This window comes from Oryzias latipes, chromosome 19 (genome assembly GCF_002234675.1).
Source record: "Oryzias latipes chromosome 19, ASM223467v1".
NCBI classification, from domain to species: Eukaryota; Metazoa; Chordata; class Actinopteri; order Beloniformes; family Adrianichthyidae; genus Oryzias; species Oryzias latipes.
The window spans coordinates 7,822,989-7,846,005 of NC_019877.2; the positions used below are offsets into that span (position 1 = coordinate 7,822,989).

The following is a 23,017-nucleotide window of genomic DNA, read 5'->3' on the forward strand; positions in this document are numbered from 1 at the left end:
ATGTTTGATAAATTATTGTTAAGGTTAGTTAAATGATTACATGTTGTCCCTCTAAGATGTATTTTCCTATTGCTATGATTAGATGTGTATTTTTCACATGTGTATTTATTTGTTCTTAAAGCTCTTAGTCCTGTCTAAAAAACATATTCAACCCCTGGCACATTTTAACCTTTGTGCTATTTTAGATGACCCCACCCTTACATTGACGTGTTCTCCTTACCATGACAAAGGTGGAAAGATTTCATGTAATCATTGGACACCAGTGAAGATCACAAATCATTGAAGAAATTTTACAAAATTGTTCGTTATGACGTGTGAGTCAATGAGACAGAAAAACATCCTGCCTAACTAACTAATTCAACTAATTCAAGAAAAAGAGGGAACTAAAGTTTTGTCACTTCTTGTCACTTCTTGTCATTTCTTCCTTAAAAGGCTGGACTTCTTGGGTAAATGAGGAGGATATTTGTTTCCAACTCAATGAGGCAATAACAGAAATTGACTTCATAAAAAGCCTTTAGTCTTGCAGATGATATAATTGAATGCCACAAAATCGTTCTGTGAGGTTCCTACTTCCTTTTTTTCTATAAAGATGAAGATATGTGCCAACAAAGTATTAAGGTCTTAGTAGAACAATAAACATTTGGTTTACTAACTTTAAAATTAACCTCTAAATAAAGTAAACTAACCCATGAATGGTTTTTTCTCTCTGTGGTGGATGAAAAAAAAGCTTGATGGTGTCAGTATTGTGACTCCACCTATAAATTTGGTTTCAATATGTTCTGTCCTGTGACATTTCTGCAATCTGCTTTCAACATCACCTCCTTCATACTGTCTGAAATAGAAGCCAGATAACTTTGCAGCTTCAAAGCAAAGTTGACCCCAGAGGATTTGTCACAGTTCAAGGTTGCTCTCCATGACAGTAACACAATGGACTGGATACTTTTTGCAACTCCTATCTGGTTGGGTAAGACTTTTTTCTTTTTTATATTCTCACTGAAAAATTGTATCTGCAAGCTTGAAATTACATTTTACTTTAGTTTTTGTCTCCAACATTTGTTCCCGTTAATCAAGAGCATCAATTTTCAATGACAGTTAGTGGTCATTGTGTTATCACAGCTAGAAATTTCAGTTCTTTTCCTAAGTCATCATTTGGGCATTAACCCCCCTGTCTGTGTAAGATTCTGCCTTTTTCTTTCAAAATAATAAAGTCCATTAAATGAAAAATCCTACAAGGATTCTTACATTGTTTTGTTTTTTAAAAGCCGCGGAAAATGTATATATTATCAACAGAAAAGGATTTTTATGCACTGCAGAGCACAGTAATGCTAGTAAAAATTAAACACAGTATTATTGACCCCTTTACTGGGCTTTTATTTCGTTTAGGCTGTTGAAAAAATGGCAAAAATAGTTTATTTAAAAAAAAAAAAAGAGGACGCCAACACTTAAGAGCTGTAATAAAGTATGATGTAGTCTTCCACACTTCCTCATCAAAGAAGGGAGTTGTCATTTTCGCGACCCTTAAACTAAAAATGAACTGAAATCTAAAGAGATTAAAAGCTTTTAATTACTAAAGCTGACAAAATATCCATTATTGACAGAATAAGCATCAAGTAAATGGAAAAAACTATTCCTTTTTCCTTCCTGTTTTTTTTACAATGTTTTTCACAGTGGAAATTCATCCAAGGTTGATAGTTGTTTCTGTCAAACTTTATTACTAAAAAAGACTAAAACACTTGCACAAAACAGCCGTTAATCTAACTGGTGGGGAAATGATGCTGTGCAAAGAAGAAGGGAAAGGGGAAATGATGGGACGCTGAGAAGGAGATTGTGTCAGTCTCACTGACAATAAATAGCTGAAACCTTACGAGACAAGACCAGGAAGCAAAATCGAATAAAGTTGAGGTAGAGAACAAGTTCCTCAAAATTCGAGCTAAAATTAAAACGGATGGAAACTGTGACCATTTTTTGAAAGTAACATTGGAATGCAACAAAAACTTTAAATCAAAATCATTTTATAAAAAAAACTTTTTTATACGTGTTGAGCAAAGGGCAATACCGGATAAAAATCACTTTCAAGCTTTTTAACACAGAGAAATAGAAATAATTTAATGCTTGAAGCTGTAGTGAGAAAATGATATTAAATTTGAAATCCCTCTGCTCCACACCTGTGTGGAATTTGTGTTCCACGTTTGACCCCTTATTACTTAATGCCCCTAATGCCAGAATGATTTGGATTTGAACTCACAACATCCTAGTCTCAGGATGGACATTGTACCACAAGGCCACTGAGCTTTTAGGAATCTGTCCACACTAGTGACCCCCCAGTCAAGATCACGGAGAACATCACCACAGGGTCGACTGTCCCCGACTAAAGAAGGCAGCCAAACCCAAGACCCCCCTGCAAAGACCCTTAGTCACTAAAAAATCAAAAATCTGGACTTTAGCCCTAAAATAAAACTAAAAGTAATATGAATGTATCAAAATAATAATAGTAGACAAAAATGATTTTATAAAAACTATTATCCTGGATAAAAAATACTAACATACTAAAAAAAAAGTATACATAAAAATAGTTGAAATATATTATGGACATATGAATATTTCAACAGCAGGACAAATAGTTTTTTCATAAACATGGACAATTGAACATTGATTAGTTGTTTTTTAACATCATGTTAAAGTTGTAATAGGTTTAGGAGATGTCATCTGGACTTGGTTTTAAAGTTAGAAGACCTTTCACTTCTTATCCTGTTATCTTATCATGTTAAAGTATTTTATTTAGGCTTTTCAAAGTCTTTTTTAAAAGTAGAAGTACAAGAAGTAAGTAAATAAATGCTAAAAGTTTTACATTTAACAAATTAATGAATATCTATTGGTTACATTTGTAGGTGAAATTCCTAATATCTAAAATTCTTCTTTCCTCATTAGTATTAGAAGCTGCACTTTGTTTCAATGTCGATCCTGTGGCTTGGAAGTCCCTGAGTTCAGGAGATGCAGGTTTTGGCCACCAGATGGTGCTAAGGCAATCAGAGTAAGTTCAAATCTTAACATTTATAAGAAGTGCCTATCTAATTCTGCACTTACAGTAACTATTTCTTCAATTTTGATTCATCAAAAGTTAAATTTTTTTTTCCAAGTTTGAACACTTAAGTTGAAAGACAGCAGGTGTATCTGTTGAAGTGGTTATTACTGCTGTCACAAAGGTTTTGCACTAAGTCTAAGCACAATATTATTATGTTGTATGAGAAACCTTTGTTAAAAAAAACAACTCATCATCCTAACACCTAAATACTTTCCCTGTTCCCGTAGTTTGCTTGTTGGTGCGCCTCTTCAACAAAACTTGAGAAATCGAAGAGGAAGAATATTGAAATGCTCCAAAGAACAATGCGTAACTGAAAACATTTCAGGTATGTATAAATGCTTTCATCAATAATAGGATAAAGTTTTTGCCTTTGGATTGGATTAAAACAGATAAAGTAATCAAAATAAAAAATAAAAAGGCAGCCAAATAAAAAAGATATACGTCTAGACATACGTTTATTAAACTTTGGATGATTAATTGTGACTTGATTGGAAAAAGAAAATTTTTAAATTAACAGCATGAATACATATCCACATGTTAATCCACATACACATATAAGTCAATACAAAAGCCATTGTAATTGCTCTCAATTACCCCTATTATTCTTATATTATTGATTAATTGCATAAAATGGAGTTGTAGGAAGTCGATTTATATAATCCCACCCCTATTATGCTTTCTTTCTTTCTTTTACAGTAAATTTTATAACAATTCTGTTATGTTTTTAATCTTTGCACTGTTATATATTGTGATTTTGATGCATTTTCTTGTTTTGTGAAGCGCTTTGAACTACTTTGTCTTTGTGAATTGTGCTATACAAATAAACTTGCCTTGCTTTACTTAACTATTTTACTTTAAAAAATATCTATTTTTATTTAGTTATCATAACCTGCTTTGTAGCTTCTAATTAAAGATATTTATACTTTACCAGTCTAAGTACAGATCATTTATGAAATTCATAAGTATAGATAATATTAAATAATAAATAGGAACATCTTATACATTAATATATTTTCTCAAGCATTTGGGACACAATCATTAGCTTGAAGCATAAGAGCATACTGAGACATTCTTCTTTGCTTGATGGTAGAATAAACAGAAAGTTGTCAAAGTACCAAACTATATTTTTACTTTATAAAAAGTGATTTACTATATTTTTTTTATTTCTTGGGAAAATTAACCTTTATAGCATTTGCTTCTGCCAAATGGGAAGTTGGGTAAAAAGTGCTTCAACTCTGGGAGTTGTGGATTGAAATGAGCCAAATATGCTTAAATTTATTTATTTATTTATTTATTTATTTATTTATTTATTTATTTATTTATTTGTTTCCTATTTTTTTAACTTGTCCTGTCCAACAGCTGGGCAGGCAGATGAGAGCTGAGGGCCTCTTGTGTTGGACATATTTTACTTTAACAACAAGGGTTATTAATCTTCAGACAAACCAAAGGTATGTCTGAATAAACCCCTTTTGTAATTGAGGCCAAACTTTATTAATTTCAAACATGTTTGAAAATCTTTGGTGTTGGACCGGACGGAAAAGGAAAGAAGGGAAGAAGAGGGAGGGATGTTAAAGAGAGGGGGGGGTAGGAGGGTGATAATAGGAGGGGGGGGATAAGACCATGAAGCAGCATAAAGCAACAAGTTTACTGGTTTTTTATCATTACGGTAAGGTTCAAATGTAGTACAAAAAGGGCGGGGCCTGTCCACACACACACTCAAATGTTATCAACACACCTGCTAGCTGCAAAAATGTCCACATGACAACATGTGCACAAAACAGATAGTGTTCACACGCATACTTATGCCTTAAAACCAACTAGTGTGAAATATTTCATTCATTCTATCACGCAAAATATTAGTGCAAAGGTGAGCTAACACCTGTGCTCAGGTGAGTGTTTATGTTTTTCTAAAATGGACGGTGGAATGTGAAAAGAAGGTGGGGGGGTGACCAGCCATCCCCACACCAAGACCCCCGCCGCAGCAGCAACTGGAACCCCCCCAACGCCACACGGGAGCAGGCAGGGAACAGCCGCCTCCCGGGCGACCAAATCCGCCACCCAGGCCAGGGCCAACAGGACCGCCGCGAGGCCCCCAGAGCCAGAGATCAGGGGCTGTTACCCAACTTCCCATTTGGAAGTTGGGTAACAAGTGCTTCAATTCTGGAAGCTGTGGATTGAAATGAGCCAAATATGCTTAAAATTATTTTAAAAAACGGTATTCTTCACAGATGGAATGTTGGCAGTGAACATGTCCCTCGGTTTGACAATGACAAGTGATCCGTCTACACAGAACACTTTGGTGATTCATAAAAGCATTGATTTTACAGAAAAAACATTTATTTTTCAATAAATAAAGAAAAGACTACTATTTACTTTATTTGTGTTTGTTTTTCCCATTTCAGGTGTGTGGCCCAACCATTCCCACTGCATGCAAACATATTACCATGTATAATGGCGTGTGCATTGAGTTGGACAGATACAACCGAGTGACACGCCGTTTACCATCTGTTCTTCCGCGTACGTATAATCACTTGCAAAGCCAAACACATCACATTCATAATGACAACATCCCAAGTGTAAAACTAAATCAGTTGTTCTTTTGAAAAAACACCCTTGACATAAACTACAATATAAATCAGAAAAGTGTGGAGGACTATTTAACCATTTACCTTCTTTCCTTTTTCTCAATAGAATGTAAAAAAGCAAACATTGCATTTCTATTGGATGGCTCAGGAAGTGTTTCCAGGACAGACTTTACTAAAATGAAGGAATTTGTGACAAATCTCATCAGTTCACTTCAACAAGAAGATGCAAAGGCAAGTCAGAGACACAGATCTCAGCATTTCAATTACCTTAATTTGTTACTTTAATGCCAGCACAAGTAATCCAATTTCAAACCTTCACAGAAACATGTCTTCTCAAAACTGTCCACATGCTGTACCCTAAAATACAAAGTTTTGTTAAATTTAAGGTTTCAGGTTTTTAGTCTGCAGTAAAACTACATCAGCATTATTCTGTTGTACTTTTTGTAGTTTTCCTTTTAAATGCATCTCAGTTTCAGCTTTAAATTATCTTTAGTTATTTTGTTTTGCAGTTTGCAGTTGCCCAGTTTTCTAGAGGATATGAAACCTACTTTGACTTCAATACATATTCCCCCTATAACTGGAAGACAAAAGTAAATGAAATAAAGCAGCTGGGGGGCATAACAAATACAGCTGGAGCCATCAAGAATATTGTGTAAGTACCTTTGTAATCTTATTGCACTGGATACCTTTTATTTGAATTGTTACTACAGAAATGGACTTAGCATGCTTGCTTGTATTCAAGTTAAAAGGTAAAAGTACAATCAACTGACTCAGAACTACAATACCAGGCCATTTTACTGCAGTAAACAACTGAATCCCTTTAAGTATTTTGGGTAAACGTGTTGAGTATGGTAAAATCATTGATAACACGTTTTACAGCAGAGGCTGTCAAGTGAGGAGGGTTGGGGAGCATGAAGGACCCAAAACGCAGAGATGGGAGGCACACAGTTCCAAAGCAAGGGGGTTTATCTTAACAAAAGGTGCTGCTAAGCAGGGAAACAAAAACCCAACTAAACTCACTGTGGAAAAACATGAACATGGCAGAAGGGAGTCAGGGACGAAGAGACATTAATGACGTTAATGGACCAGCACATGAGGAAGGCAGAGACAAGACTTAAATACAAACAGCAATGACAAGACACAGGTGAACAAGATCAGGGCAGATTGGAACAGAGGAAGTAAAACTCAAGAACATGACAAAACAGGAAACAGAACTCAAACATGACAGAACAAGATATAAAGCAAATACCAATACAAAAGAAACCCAAACCATGACAGAGGCACAGATTCTATGCTAAGGATCTTACAATTTTTTTTTATTAAAATAAACCAAAACTCCATTTTCCTAAGTAATCAAAGGAAAAAAAAGGTCACCTTTGGTACAGATGTACTTTTCTGTAAATCAGATAAGCTGCAAACTGTAACACTTTTCATTTAAGCAGATTTGAGATAAATATTGCACAATTAAGATTTTTCAGAAAACTATTGATGTGGTTTAGATTTGGTTTTTTTCAGCATACACTATATTAAAAAAGTTTTCACTCACCTGCCTTGACTCACACATGACCTGACCTACATATGACTGGAATTCAGGGGCTAAGCTCAAGTCCATCAAGTTAAAATAATACATTAAAACTAAAAAATTTATCTCCCCCTCAAATGTTTCATTAACAACGTCTTAACATTCAAAACCCATTTTATCAACAGGCGTGGAGTTTTCTCTGGTACTTTTCCATCAAATGCAGATACAATTTTGATAGTTATTACTGATGGAGAATCGTCTGACTCTGGACAGTTGCCATCAGCAATAAACGAAGCTCAGTCAGCCAATATTGTTCGATATGCTATTGGGGTGAGTTTCATTCTTGTGGTTTGTTTTATTCAATTTTTACTTATTTTTATGAGATGATTAAGTAGCTATGATTTTGATCTGATGACACAGGCCACCACTTTTGTTTAGTGTAGTTTGATTCTTTTGCATAACATACTTTGAGTTTAAGTGACATTTAAAAAAAGTTGATGCCAATGCAATCTGGTTTCTAAAGGGTCTCTACAGGGAAATGTTCCACTCATGGATTTCTTTAAATTTTTTATCCTTCTAGGTGGGCAGTGCATTCACCTCCTCTAGAGGAAAAAGGGAGCTTGACTTGATTGCATCTTACCCACCACAAAAGCATGTGTTTCAAGTAGAGAGCTTTCAGGCACTTGAGAACATAAGAACAACTTTACAATCACAGATTTTTCCTATTGAAGGTACTTTTAAGGTTTTATATTACAAATCTAACTCTAATTTTATGTTCTATTTTTTCTCAGTTTGCCATTACTCTTACAACAAAACTTAAAATGTAGTATATCTCATGTTATCTTACGTGTCTAAAGTTATGTATTTTGGCTTAACAGGATCTCAGATTGGTGGAAACACACTGAAAATGGAAATGTCCCAGGAGGGCTTTAGTGCTGCCTACGGGCCTATGGTGATCATCTGAACTAGACATTTTAATAAAAGTATGACAGAAGAAATGTCACTAAACACGTCTTCATCCACAGGGAATTCAGATGGGAATCGTTGGTGCCAACCAGTGGAAGGGAGGCTATAAAAGATACAGCAACAGAGCAAGTGTGTCCTATGAGTCTGAGAAAATGGAGCCTGACAGTTATCTTGGTAAGTTGAACACAAAGTTTTACATCTGCAAAGTTCTTCTTTTTTTTTAAACATTTTTATAGGACCATTTATCTCAAATTATTGCAGTGGAAATGTGTGAGCAGAGAACAAAAAGTTAAATGTCAGCAGTTTCTGACTGCAAAACCTTAATGTTTACTAAACTGTTGAATTTTAGGTTACTCCATGGCGGTTGCTACGACTACTAGAGGTGCACTGACAATTTTGGGGGGTCCAAGATATCAGCACAGAGGAGCTGTAGAGGTGGTTTCTGGGGACACATTTAAACAAGTAATCAACCCCAGCACACTACAGGTATGTGTTACAACCAATCCTAATCAAAATTCAACATAATAAAGATAACACAACACACACATCTGGTCTTAACCTAGAATAAGGGTGGGATTATCTAAACATGGTTAATTTAATAAAATGTAATATTTTGTTTACAAATGAAACATTTAGTTTGTAAACTATATAGATTCCGTTTCATCTTTAATAATAGCTTTTCTTTCAGATCACATTAAAAAAGAAACTATCATTACATATTTTTGCATCCTGAGGCATTTACACTATGCTTTGGCCTCTCTTTGCTACTGATATTTGGCAAAAACAAAATCAGAGCTACAAAAGCAAACTCAAACTGCACCTTAGGCTTGTTTGAAGAGGATGCAAGTATGTTGTTTATGTGTAATTTCAAAATAAAAAATGTCATATTGTGCCAAAGTTTTTTACTTTTTCTGGGACATGATCAGAATTTTTATGAAAGAGGATTAGGGCCATGGACAAAAAAAAAAAAAAAATTGTTTTCTTTGTCCATGGCCCTAATCCTATACACCTTGTATAGGAGAAATCCAAAGTAAAATAATAACAAAGGAAATAACACAATAAGAAGTTGAAAAGGCCATAGTTAGATTTAAAACCAATAAAGCTCCAGGTAGTGATGGGTTCCCTATACAGTGGTATGGAAAATGTAAACTGGAAATAACGCCACTTCTACTTAGAGCCCTAAATTATATCCAGAAAGAAGGTAGGACCCCACCCTCATGGAAAGACAGAATAGTTACTTAAATCACCAAGGAAAAAAATGATAGACAGAACTGTATAGATCAATATCAATGTTTAACGTGGATTACAAAATCTATACATCAATTTGAACCAAAAGATTTGAAGCATTCATTGCTAGGTTAATCGATGAAGACCAAACGGGTTTTGTCAGAGGCAGACAAACCCAGGATAACATTAGAAGAAGAGGCTTTTATGTAATTCACACCATAAACTCTAATCAGCCGAGAAGGTTTTTGACAGGGTGAATTGGGATTTCCTTTACCAAACACCTTAGAAAAATTTGGATTCACACAAAACTGAGTTAAATGTATTAAAGCCATCTATGACAAGCCTACAGTAAGAACAAAAATGAACGGCTCCCTCAGACCGTATTGTTTCGAGTTAAAAAGAGGAATGAGACAAGGTTGCAGCATCAGTCTGACTCCGTTTGCTCTTCACATTGAGCCCCTGGCCCAGGCCATTCAGCAGTGCAAGGAACTAAAATGAATCACAATTGACTGCAGGGAACAAAAGACTGGATTATTTGCAGACGATGTGTTGTTGTTTTTAAAGGACATAAACACTTCCCAGCCTAAACTAATGACACTCCTCAAATAATTTAACTCCCTTGATGGATACAAATTAAATATTTCTAAAGCACAAATCCTGCTTTTCAATTACTCCCCATCAAAAGAAACCGCATCTACAAAATCAAGCGGGACAGTAAGTACCTCATAGTCTTTTGACCTAAAAATCTGTGACTCCTATAAGAAGAAAACTATAATAGAATTAACTTCAACATCAACCTGGATATTAAAAAGTGGTCATCTTACCCTTTTGATTTAACAAATAGGATAAATGTGGTGAAAATGAACACCTTACCAAGGCTACTCTTTCTATTCCAGTCACTTCCAATAGAAATACCACCCAAGCAGTTCATAGAAAGGAACCGGACAATATCCAGATTTATGTGGGAAGGGAGAAAACCTAGGATCAGATATGCAACATTACAATTGAATCAGTTAGTTTAAAAGGGGCCCAAGTCCATGAGGACTACACCAAATGATTAATACTCTACCCAGATTTAGCACCAGTTCATAGATTACAAATGCTACAATATGAAGCACCTCACTTTTATCATTTCAGAGGACTAGCAATCCAAAGGCTCTATAGGGCCCTTCTTGAATTAAACAGGGGTGCTGCCATATTGGATAAATAGTGCGGCCATCTATGGGATACAGCAAAACCCATGTGAGAGAGGCCCAAGTCCAGGAATTTTGCACTTAACCCCTGTGCTATCTTAGATGACCCCACCCTTGCATTGACGTGTTCTCCCTACCATGACAAAGGCAGATAAAGGTGGAAAGATTTCATGTAATCCATGGACACCAGTGAAGATCACAAATCATTGAAGAAAAAAGGTTCAGCGCACTGTCTAGTGGGTCTAGATGACCCAACTCCCAACATTAAAGTGCCTAGTATAGCACAAGGGTTATGCATTTTAAATGTCAAGCATAGTCAATACATTACAACGGACTTGGGACTTTTTTGCACATAATCAGATAGCTTTTCCCTTGAAGACCTTGAAGACATATAATATCTCTTTTCTATTTTTTTGCAGCCCAGATGCGCTATGTTTGTTGTTGGTGTGATTTTGAATACTACGCCAGGTGGAAAGAGATTGAGACATGTGTGTCAGGATATCCCATTCAGATACTTTTAGAAAAGGAGGACTTATCAAATAACATTACAACATTACTGATTCCAGTAACAACCTTTACTTTGGAACTTTGGCAAAAAGTAACACGGCAATTAAAGCTGAATATGGAAAGGAAATACTTAAATAGATTTATCTTGACAAAGACTTCAAACCAGCAAAAGATGACTTTTAAGCAGTGGAGCAACAAGGGGTTACAGCATTTGCCACAATTATAAAAATGAACAAGATGAAGGACTTTCAGGGCTTAAAGGCGGAATTTGGATTCACCAATCATGATTTTTTTCAATACCTGCAGATGAGGGAATATTTTAACAAAGAAATTAGATCAGAAAAGGGGAACGAATAAAATCGAGTCTTAGAGGCAATAATTGCAGCATACCAGAATTAAACATCTAAAATGATTTCGAAACTGTACCACAGCCTCATTTCATGTCAGAAAAACACAACTTTAAATGTTAAAGAAAAGTGGGCAAAGGAGATGTCCTTCACTATTTCCGAGAAAGAATGGTATTCAAAATGTGCATTAACTCAGTCTTCTACCACATCACTGAAATGGAGGGAATTCAACACCTTCAATTAAAATAAAACAATCAACAAACCCACAGACATGTTGGAGACAGTGTGACACAGTAAATGCAAATCATTCTCATATCTTCTGGAGCTGTTTGCAAATAGGACCATTTTGGCATTCCATCCATCGTGTTTTGACAAATGTTCTGCGCTACACAATCCCCTTCATTCAGGTAGTATCACATCTGGGTTAAATTTCTGAAACAGCCATTGCTCAAAATGGTGAAAATATTCCTAATTGCAGCAAGGACAGCAATAACCAGAAGATGGCTTAAGCCAGAACCACCAACCCTCACAGACTGGACTGACACAGTGGAGGAGATCTACATCATGGAAAAGATGACTTTGTTTTAAGATTGAGAGAAGGAAAATTTAAGGAACAATGGGACAGATGGACTGTATAGAAAAACTCTCTGGCCATTGCATGACCATCCTTTTTACAATTCTGGAACGGCGGCTGTCATGTCTTACCCCCCCCCCCCTTTTTTTTCTTTCCCCTCCTCACTGTTTGATTGAAGGTGGTTTTTTTTACTCTTCTTCTCTTTGTTTGTAAGATTTCTTTTGTTTGATGTCATGTACATTTCTGTTATATCTTGTTAAAAAAAATGAAAAATAAAATGTAAGTAAGAAATAAAAATAAAATAATGGATTGGATTTATCTGCGCATTTCCAGACGCTCAAGGCGCTTACAATGTGTCCACTATTCATTCAGTCTTTGTGATGACAGAGGTGTGGCTGCCAGTTCGCACGTACGGACCCTCTAACCATTACCGGAACATTCATATGCATTCACCCCCCACCCCCAATCGCTGATGGATGACCTGCTCAATCACCTGAGCCACTACCGCCCAAATATTCCACAAATCTTATGAACATAGAGAAAGACAAAACGTTAGTTCTGTGAAAAACTACAGCAAACGTTGTTCTAATAAAACAGCACATGAAAATTCTTAAACCAAAACCTTTCCGTTTCTCTTCTTCTTCATGTGGTTTCAGGCTGGGGAATATTTTGGCGCAGTGCTTTGTGCCATGGATGTGGATAATGACAGCTTCTCTGATCTGATCCTCATATCTTCTCCGATGTATAAAGAGGCTGACAGAGAAGGACGAGTCTATGTCTGCACAATAGTGCTGTTGGTAAGCAATGTTTAAATGTGACATGAATCTGCTGATATGTTCGTCCCTGTCTTGATCCTCCATGAATGGTTTTATCTGCTCCTACAACCAGAACATTGAGTGTTCCTTTGAAAGACCATCCTCACAAACCATATTAAGAGGACATCCAACAACCAAGGGACGGTTTGGATCTTCTCTCGCTGTTCTGCCTGATCTGAACATGGATACATTTAATGATCTAGCAGTTGGAGCACCTTTAGAGGATGATGGTCAAGGCAGTATTTACATATTCCACGGTGAACGGGACAAAAGTATCAATCCTACCTATTCACAGGTGAGTCATATCCACGAACTTAAGGTTTCTGAAAGTGCGTCCAGCTGGCTTGTTCTTTTAACACAGAATCTCCATCTCACAGAGAATCTCTGCTTCTGAAGTGCAGTCAGGACTGAAGTTCTTTGGCGTCTCCTTCACTCAGTGGTCTTCTGATCAGAGTGGTGACAGACTGCCTGACTTAGTAGTGGGTTCACAGGGCACAGTAGTTTTTCTCAGGTGAGTTCTTCTGGGAGGTGTTGCACCTTTGCTAAAGGTGCAGGCAGAGGAGAAAAAAGTTAAGACATGATTATCCACCATATGTCTCCAGTAGAAGCTCACTGTTTAATTTTAACATAAAGAAAGATGTGGATTTAGCTCTATCACCTTTTATTCTGCTGAACTGTCATATAATTCCCAACTCTCTGCCTTTTTAGGTCCAGGCCTATAGTGACTGTGGAACCCTCTGTTACCTTCGACCCAATGAAAATTTCAACACAGGATGAAAACTGCTCAAAAGATCTGAAATCCACAGCCAGAGTCTGCTTCATCATGAAAACACGAACTCCTGTTGACACAGGTTGTTTTTCCCTCATTTTTTTTAATCATTCATACTTTTCCCCCCACTATTTGACAGTTACGAGCCTGTATGGGTAACAGTCACATATTTCTAAGGTGATGAAGCCAACAAATATATTGTTATTCAAAGCATAAAATAAAACAAAAAGCATTTTTTATTTAACATCGTTTACAAAAGTCTCCTCATGTATTTTGTTACTTGATAAATTGAGGAGGGACCTGAACTTATCCAGTGAAATCTATTGCGTTAACTTTGTCTACTTACTTCACTTCCACTTCCACATTTTTTGTATTTTCTTGATCCATTTACTTTAGAAAAATTAGGGAGCGCAGTGAAAAAAAACAAAAACATTTATTTTATTGTGATAAAAACACAGGCTGAACCAAAGACAAAACATATCACCAGTACACTAAAGTAAACAATGCATTATCTGACGCAAGGAAAGTAATTCAGGCACACAATATCATGAATAAAAAAGATATTAAATGTGTTAATGATGAAATATTTATGCACTTTACAAATTTTATTAAGTTTTAATTTGCCAGTTTACCCGTATTGTTATCTTCTCTGTGCATTAAACAAACCCATCTGGTTTTTTTTCAGCCAAAGCAAAAATTACATACACTTTAACACTGGATGCCACCCGAAAGTTACCAAACAGCCGAGCTTACATTGCTGAGAAACAACGACATCAGACTAGCTCACTTGATGTTGGCTTGGGAAAAACTGAGTGCCACTCCATTGAATTTTTCATTCAGGTATGACCTTTTAGCATTATAACAACATTTGGATATAAATAATGCAATATGGCCAAACTGAATGTTTATTTATTTTACTTTTTCTTCAGGCTTGTCCAGAAGATGCTCTGAATCCACTTAAAAACGAGCTCAGTTTTAAATTTGAAGGTTTGCCTTCCAGCACAAATCTTAGACCAAGTCTTGGTCATCAATCTATGACAACCTTTCACCCGGTCAGTGACCTTAAAAACTCTCATTACATCCACCAAACTTAGTGCTTAGTTTTGATGATCTTCTTCAGATGGAGTTTGAGATCAACTGTGGCGCTGATCAGACATGTATGGATAACCTGAAAGTGGATTTCAACTTCAGCAGGTAAGGCCAAGATACAAAGCAAAAACCTTTATCTGGTTGGCAGGAGTTTGCCTTTAACTTTTTATTTTATAGTTATGGAAAAGTGCATTTACATAATTGACTGTGTATGAGAACTGGACTGATTGATCCCTCTCCACTCATGTTCCAAACAGGAAGTACCCGCTGGCTCTAGGGAGCCAAAGTCCCATAGACCTCTATTGGGATATAAACCACTATTATTCAGTCATTCTGTTTTTCTTTATTGCAAGTTGTTTACATATTAAACTGGCCAATCAGATGTCTCAATGAAAGTATTTGGTTCTTATGTTGAATGTTCAAAGTGTTTGACATATTCTCTCTTATCCTGCTTTCAAGTGGTAGTGGGTGTGGCCTTCCGACAACTTCACTTCTGATTGGTGAAAGTGGTTCCCATTGAAAGTCAGACCGAGTCAGACTAATCATTACTTTCTGGTTCCAACAAAGTGGCGCTCATATCAGGAAAAAAATGGAGACCGATTTTGACTTTTTTTTGTTGGAGCTAGCAGTAAGCCATCTTTAATGTCTGATGACACGCTCACTCGGTCCAGCTCTCATCTGCAGTCAGTGTGTTGTGTTTTTTGAGACTTTGAAACAGACCCAGATGCTGGAACCCGGAAAGAAAAAAGGAGAGTTTTATTGTAAGTAGTTTGATTTACTTTTCTTGCAAGTGATCTTTCAAAGGCGGTGTCTTCGGCTCCTGACTGCAGGTGAGTGGTAGGAAGACGTGGTGTGGCTAGAGGGCTTCTGTGAAGGCTGAGAGGGCATGACTGGCTGGCGAAGAGAGCGTGGATAGAACGGGCAGATCTGGAGGGAATCTCAGGTGGCACTCGTGGTGATAAAGTCCTGGAAGCGAGACGTAGGGGCACAATTACTAAACAAGAATTACTCTCAGATATAAACATGAGACCTGACAAGCACCATGGAGGAGTAACAAACTGGCGATGAATACTGGCTGTTGATCTTCTTATGAAGGCAGCAGGGATGATGGTGAGTGGCAACAGCTGGGAGTCCTCTGGAGCAGACCAGAGAGGGGAGGGGGAGGAGCTGACAGAGGCACCATGACAGTACCACCCCCCCCCCCCCTTAACACCCGCCACCAGGCGGTCCAGGACGCCGGTCCGGGTGGGCACGGTAGAAGTCGGAGATGTGGGAATGGTCCAGAATGAGGGAACGGGAGATCCACGAACGTTCCTCTGGACCATATCCCTCCCAATCCACCAGGAACTGGTAGCCGCGGACCCGGCACCGGACGTCCAAAATCCGGCTGACAGAGAATGCCGGAGCACCGTTTATGACACAGGCGGGTGGCGGGGAAGTGGACGGCGGGCACAAGGGACTCTTGTGGACAGCTGATTTTCGAGGAGTCTTTCTAAGATGAGACGGACGTGATGTTTATGTTGAGCAAGATCATGGGAGTAAATCAGTATGTCATCTAAATAGACAAAAATGAAATGGTTGAGGAAATCTTGTAAGACATCATTGACCAGTCTTTGAAATACGGCTGGGGCGTAAGTGAGTCCAGGGGCATTACTAGATACTCGTAATGACCGAATGGAGTGTTAAAGGCTGTTTTCCACTCGTCTACCTCACGCATGCAGACTAAGTGGTAAGCATTACGTAGGTCAAGTTTGGAGAATACACAAGCTTCCTGGACTGAATCAAAAACAGTACTAATCAGGGGCAGAGATTACTTGTCCTTGACGGTGATTTGGTTAAGTTCACGATAGTTTATACAGGGACGAAAGGGTTTTATCTTTTTTCTCTACTAAGAAATCCTGCACCGACAGGAGATGAGGAGGGGCGGATGTGACCTATAGAGAGTGCTTCATGAATGTAATCTTCCATGGCCTTCTTTTCGGGACCAGAAAGACTATACAGTTTACCCTTGGGTAGCGTGATCTCGTTTATAAGATTTATGGCACAATCATAGGGTCTATGAGGAGGTAAGGCACTAGCCTTGGTTTTACAGAAGACCATTTTGAGATTATAATAACAGATGGGTATTTTACATAAATCAGCTGTTTCAGTGATGTTATAAACAACGGGTGATGAGGCGGGCATAGCGGAATGTAAACAGTTGGCTAAATAAAAGGTGCACCAATGGGATATGCATGAGTTAACCCAGTTGATCTGAGGATTGTGGCGTTTCAACCAGTAAAACCCCAGAACTATAGGCATTTGGGGGGTCTGAGTGACAAAACTGTAGATATTCTCTATGGTTACCTGACATGATGAATAGGAGGGGCTCGGTGCGGTGACTGATTCTGGATAGGTGTTGACCTCCTAGATCTGCAGCTTTGATGGGTGAAACTAGCAATTCAGTAGGACGGGAAAACTTTTTAACCACTTGCTGATCGATTAGACATTGTTCAGCACCAGTCTATGAGAGCCTTAAATTCATGAATCTTTGATTGATGGCAGATCTTGACTGAGACGAAGAAGAAGTTATCTCCATCAGGTTTAGAAGAATTGTTTAAACGACGGTTGCATTGATTTACCTGGTGACCAGGATCTCTGCAATAAAAACACAGACCTTCATCTCTTTGTTTTCTCCTTTCCTCAGCGGAGAGTTTACAAAGTCCCACTTGCATAAGTTCCTCTGGGGTGTGGTTGGAGACTTCTTGTCCTGATTGAGAAGAGAGGTTAGGCAACGGAAATTGTTGAGATGATGGTGATGATTAATGCTTACGATTGTGATTGTCCGGTTCAGCTTGGCGTTCACGTAGTCGAATATCTGATTGAAGGGCATCTGTAACAAGATCTTCAAAGTTATTAGCTTCAGGTTGTGTACAAAGATGATCTTTAATGTGGCCGTTGAGAGATTGGTAAAAAATACCTTTGAGAGCGTATTCTGGCCAACCCTGCTCTACTGTCAAAATAAGAAAATCTATAACATGATCTGAAACCGGTCGATTGCATTGCTTGAGGCTAAACAATTGCCGTATAGCTTCTTCCTGTTTTCGTGGTTGGTCAAAAACTAAACGGAAGTTTTCTATGAAGTGATCAAATGGTAAATGTGAAATGGGATGAGTAGCCCGGAATGCTTGAGCCTATTGCAGGGCTTTATTTCGCACAGCGTTAATTATGAGCGTTATTTGCTGTGATCGGTTTGATAATAACTGGGTGCCTGCTGAAAAATTAGTTGGCATTGCAGCAAAAAACCACCACAATCTTCAACATCACTGTAGAATGGTTCCAGCTGTAGACTGAAGTTTTTTGGTGACAGAACGGGGTGAGGAGCTGGAACATTCCCAGGTTGATGGTGAGCCGTCGGGACGTTGGGGTTTGAAACCTGGTTAGTTAAATCTATGGGAGTTTAAGTAATATTGTCCAGGCAATGAAAAAGGTCCTGTTGAGCAGAAGACATTTGAGAAAGTGCGTCGTCTTGGCGGTTTAGAAGGATACCTTGTTGCGAGATGGTGAGGCGGAGTCCTTCCTTGTCAGCTGGGTTGGGAGTCTGGCCAGTTCGTTCATGGTTCGTTATGGTTCGTCATGGTTTTTGAGACTTTGAAACAGACCCAGATGCTGGAACCCGGAAAGAAAAAAGGAGAGTTTTATGGTAAGTAGTTTGATTTACTTTTCTTGCAAGTGATCTTTCAAAGGCGGTGTCTTCGGCTCCTGACTGCAGGTGAGTGGTAGGAAGACGTGGCGTGGCTAGAGGGCTTCTGTGAAGGCTGAGAGGGCATGAACGGCTGGCGAAGCGAGCATGGATAGAACGGGCAGTTCCGGAGAGAATCTCAGGTGGCACTCTTGGTGATAAAATCCTGGAAGTGAGACGTAGAGGCACAATTACTAAAGATATAAACATGTAGCAATGGGCTTTTCATTAAAAAACAAATATCAAAGTGTTTCATGACTGTAAAATGTAGACAGATTTTCAAATGTTCATGTTGTGAAACTCATAATTAATATGTAGTGTGGTTAATATACTTACATGCATTTTAATAAATAAAAAAATAACAATTGGTGAGTTTAGTGTATGTTTGACTTTTTATGATCCTTTGTAAATGATCCCTTTTGATCAAGTCTGTCTAAAACATCATTGTTGTAGGAACTGAACAGTGAAAATGAGAACACAAGCAGCAACTTTATTATTTAAATTAAACTATGGCAAAACATTTGGAAAAATGTGTATGTTTCAAAATAAATCGTCCAGCATTCATATTATGATTATGTTTTTAAAATAGAAAGAGATCATTTTTGTTTGTTAGATTAAAATGCATTTAAAGAGGATTTTATTTCTTCACAAATCCACAAATCTGCTGTGTAGTTAAGCATCCATCTTGCAGCCAGGATTTGAACAAAAATGTTTTCATGCAATGGTTGAGGATGGCTATATTGTTCATTTTGGTTTTTCTGTCAGCTCTGCGTTGGTTAAAGTGGGCATCGATGAACTTGTGAATGTAACCGTATCACTGGAGAACAGAGAGGAAAACTCCTACAACAGCCATGTTACTCTCACATACCCAGCTGGAATCTCCTACAGGAAGTTCACCATCATTAAGGTAAGACATCAAGATCACTTTTAGTTTTTCATTTTCCTCTCGATTTAGCTTTGATTGAAGTATTTTTTTAAACAGGGGAGAATTGAATGCAACTCTTCAGACAGTGAGGATGGTAAAAGTCGGGGAAACACAGTCTGCACGGTTGATAAACCAATTTTCAAAAGCAAATTTAAGGTTAAGACCATTTTTTTCACTGCAAAACATGAATTCAAAGGAAGATTCCACCTGATGTTTCATTTGTTTTTTGTTTTTTTAAGGCTATTTTTATAGTTTTCTATGGGATTGAAACCAACAGTCAAGTTGGCAGACAGATCTCCATCACTGCTAATGCCACCAGGTATTTATCCTATCACATATAATTAATGCATCCAACATATGTGCTGACATGCTGTTCAATTTTCCAGTGGGAATCAGCAGCACTCCTCTTTGAGTGAACTCTACAAGAAAAAGGAGATTGATGTGAAGTACAGCATTCTGGTTACAATCGAGGGGTTCGTCTTGTCACAGCTCAACTTCACTAATTTCCTTAAAAACTAAAAATGACTCAACAGTTGTAGCAAAAAAATAAAAAAATTAACTGTGTAATGCTTGTTAGGTCCCACATCTACAGGAACTTCTCTTTTGGAAAAGATTTGAAGAAACCATTCCAACAATCAGCAGAGGTAAATGGCTTATGTACGGTTTTAGGATACGTTCAACTTCAAGTTAATTTACTGTCAAATATATCTGGTGATTATAGATTAAAGCCTTTGAAATTATTTTTTTCAGGTTACAAACAATTTCAGGGCATTAAATCTGACTGTTGTGATCGAGGTTCCTATAAAACTCGGAGACAAATACATTTGGGGAGATGGGGAAACTCTGCAGGTGAGCTATAAAAGCCAAAAATTGTAACTATAATAGATTTTATTTGAAGTAGAACATTTTTTTAATTATTATATGAATAAAGTACCAGTTTTTGTATTTATACATCACACATTAAAAGTCAAATTATGCTTAAGTTGACGTGGGATTTTTAGTTTCCACTTTGACAGTTATGGGTTAAGGAAAATCTAAAACACATTTTAATGGTTCCTGCATAAAATATAGAGTTCAAATAAAGTAACAAAACTTAGACCAGTTGCAGACATTTTACAGAGGATTAAGATAAACTTGACCCTCAACCCTTAAGAGAATCTGGAGAATCTAAGATAAAAGGACCAGTTCATGAAAACATAGTGGGACATTAAACCGGCCTGTGACCTGAAAAAGGTTGGGGACCACTGTTCAAGAGTATTTACCCTGATTTTAGGAATAAGTCTTAGACTCCCGTCATGACTTTAGATGAAGCGATTAATCCTGTCTTCCTTCAGATTCCAGATTGTCAAAGTGTCAAAGACGAAACACCGACCATCACTGACTTTATTGATCAAGTAAAGAAGACCAAAATAGTGGTAAGTGATGTACCTGTTATTGGTGTTATTAGACTAAAAATGAATTCCAGTTCAGCTTTCTTTGCCTTTATCACCTACAGGACTGCTCTGTAGCCACGTGCAGGACATTCAAGTGCAGAAGGTTCATGGAGAAGCAGGAGAAAATAACACATACCATCTCTGCCAATCTGACTTCAGGGTGGATAGAACAGGTAAGTGACATGCAAGGATGCCCTGTTATTATACCGTAAAATATTCTTTCTTGACTCTAAGATGTAGTCCTGCAAGTACGTATAGTTTTACTTAAATACAACTGAAAGTTTAACCTGGATTTCTTTTCTTTCTCTCAGATTGGACTTTCTTCCTCCAGATTCCTCCTGATCAGCACAGTCAGTCTTGAATACGACCAAGATCAGTACATCTTTTTCTCCACAACTTCCACCCACAAGCCTCCTGTTCGCAAGGTGACTGAATATTCTCTGTTCTTGATTTAAAAGACACTTGTAAATGATTTCAACATTTTGTTGCTTCCCCTTTCAGCTTGAAGCAGAAGTGGAGATTTACTCTGAGCCAGATTTCACTAAAGAGATTGTTGGAGGATCTCTGGGAGGGTTGGCATTTGTGGCCTTGGTTACTGCTGGGCTTTATAAGGTGAGAGACATTTTAGATAATGAAAGCTAACAGTAAAACATGACCATTGATGCCTTTTCTTGATCTATTAAGTGCAAAAAGTCTTTTTAGGACACACATAAATCCTTTTTTTCCAGGCTGGATTCTTTAAGAGCAAATACAGTCAAATGATTAATGAAAATGCAAATGCAGCGGATCCAGATGCAGATCCAGATACAGGAGCCCCCCCAGAGGCCTAAATCCCATTCGTCTCATCTGCTCTGCATGTCAACACCCCTTGAGCTTTGTATTAATGCTTTAATGTTTTTGAGCAAACTTTGCTAAATATTTTTTTAATGTATTTTTTTTCTTCAAAGGATGTATCTTTGCTGCAAGTTTGTTTTTCTTTATGAAATAAGTGTTGTGTCCTTCTAGCCACACCTTAAATTCATTATCTTAGCTTGCAATGGAATGTGCCTACAATGAGTAAATCGTTAAATAATATATATTTAATGATGCTCCTATTTTCAAGACGCCCAGAAATGCCAGGGGGTTTACAAGTCTACAAGTTAGACGGATAACCTATGTCTAACTTGTCCTTCACCACAGCCATGAGCCTGTGGTGAAGGACCGAAATGCAGGTGAACCGGGCTTAAGAGCTGCATCTTACAGCTTTTATGAATAAACCCAAAGCATGACAAAACCATGAACTAAGGGAGCAACAACAAGGACAATAACAACTGAGGACCTGAAAAGGTTGCACTTGAAATCAGGTAAGACTGGAAAGAGGGTAAAACCACATGAAAAACAGGACATGTACAGAAAATAAAAGACCTAACAAACCAAACCTCATAACGATGCAGAAAAAGTCCTGCCTTCGATATTATGAATGTCCATTCTAGTGAGGTTGAGGTTCAAGGCTGGTGAGCCACTGATGTTATCAGTCAGATTTACAAACATGTGAACCCCCAAAGAGTAACACATTCACCATTTGATTGGCACCAGTGAAAAAGTGTTGTATAAAATTTAGTTCCAACATTTTTCTTCTGTGTACAAACTGTAGTACAGAAAAAAAATCCCCAAAAGTATTATTTTTGACTTACTTTCACTTATAAATGAAGTCCATGCACCCGCTCCTTCTGAAGAAACACATGGATAACCTGTTTGTAGAAGTGTAGAACTGTTTTAAAAGTCTCTCTGTCTCAATGCAGATCACTCTCAGTGACGTGTCTCCACAAATACCTGAGTTTAGACACATAATCCTCCAGAAAATGACGCTAAACAATGTTAAAGAACAATTGGACGGCTTCACTTGACTTGCTACCACTAATTCTACTATTCTTCAGCTGCGGTGTCACACACACACACATATCTTATAAACAATTTTAGCAGATAAAAAAGACTAAATGGGTCTCAAACTGGCACCTATGTAACAGACAGTTGACCAGAAAAAAAAAATGAAAGTCAATAAAAAAAGAGTGTCTTTTATGATCTTCATGTCTTCAGGAGATTTTTGTATTTATTGGAGAATGGAGGGTCTACCATTCCAGAAGAGGACATATCCACTAGTGCAATTTTCCTTTAAAAAAAATGAGTTTGCAAAAGATTGTGTTTTTTTATGAAGAAAAATACAATGAATGGGCTACAAGCTCCCTGCTGAGCTCTCAGCACGATTGAGAGAAAGAGTGCTGC

General features: G+C 37.6%; 1 protein-coding gene across 1 annotated transcript; it reads left to right on the forward strand.

Annotated features, from left to right (window-relative positions):
• The first annotated feature begins 802 nt into the window (after positions 1-802).
• On the forward strand, positions 803-22,819 carry LOC101156923 (integrin alpha-M-like). Its single transcript, XM_023949273.1, has 30 exons — positions 803-964; positions 2,929-3,031; positions 3,310-3,407; positions 5,311-5,381; positions 5,485-5,599; positions 5,774-5,898; positions 6,177-6,319; positions 7,375-7,519; positions 7,770-7,920; positions 8,068-8,141; positions 8,215-8,329; positions 8,505-8,641; positions 12,660-12,800; positions 12,892-13,113; positions 13,196-13,329; positions 13,527-13,669; positions 14,273-14,427; positions 14,517-14,639; positions 14,708-14,781; positions 19,163-19,304; positions 19,380-19,478; positions 19,562-19,641; positions 19,709-19,795; positions 19,900-19,966; positions 20,073-20,171; positions 20,657-20,737; positions 20,818-20,928; positions 21,067-21,180; positions 21,257-21,367; positions 21,484-22,819. Exons 1-30 carry the CDS (start codon positions 928-930, stop codon positions 21,583-21,585), a joined length of 3,399 nt encoding a protein of 1,132 aa, XP_023805041.1. The 5' UTR covers positions 803-927; the 3' UTR covers positions 21,586-22,819.
• Positions 22,820-23,017: the final 198 nt, after the last annotated feature.

Coding starts and splice junctions, on each gene's coding strand:
- LOC101156923 (XM_023949273.1), top strand. CDS start 928: ATGGACTGGATACTTTTTGCAACTCCTATCTGGTTGG. Junction 8,330..8,504: donor GGAGCCTGACAGTTATCTTG/GTAAGTTGAACA, acceptor GTTGAATTTTAG/GTTACTCCATGGCGGTTGCT. Junction 19,479..19,561: donor TTTTCAAAAGCAAATTTAAG/GTTAAGACCATT, acceptor TGTTTTTTTAAG/GCTATTTTTATAGTTTTCTA.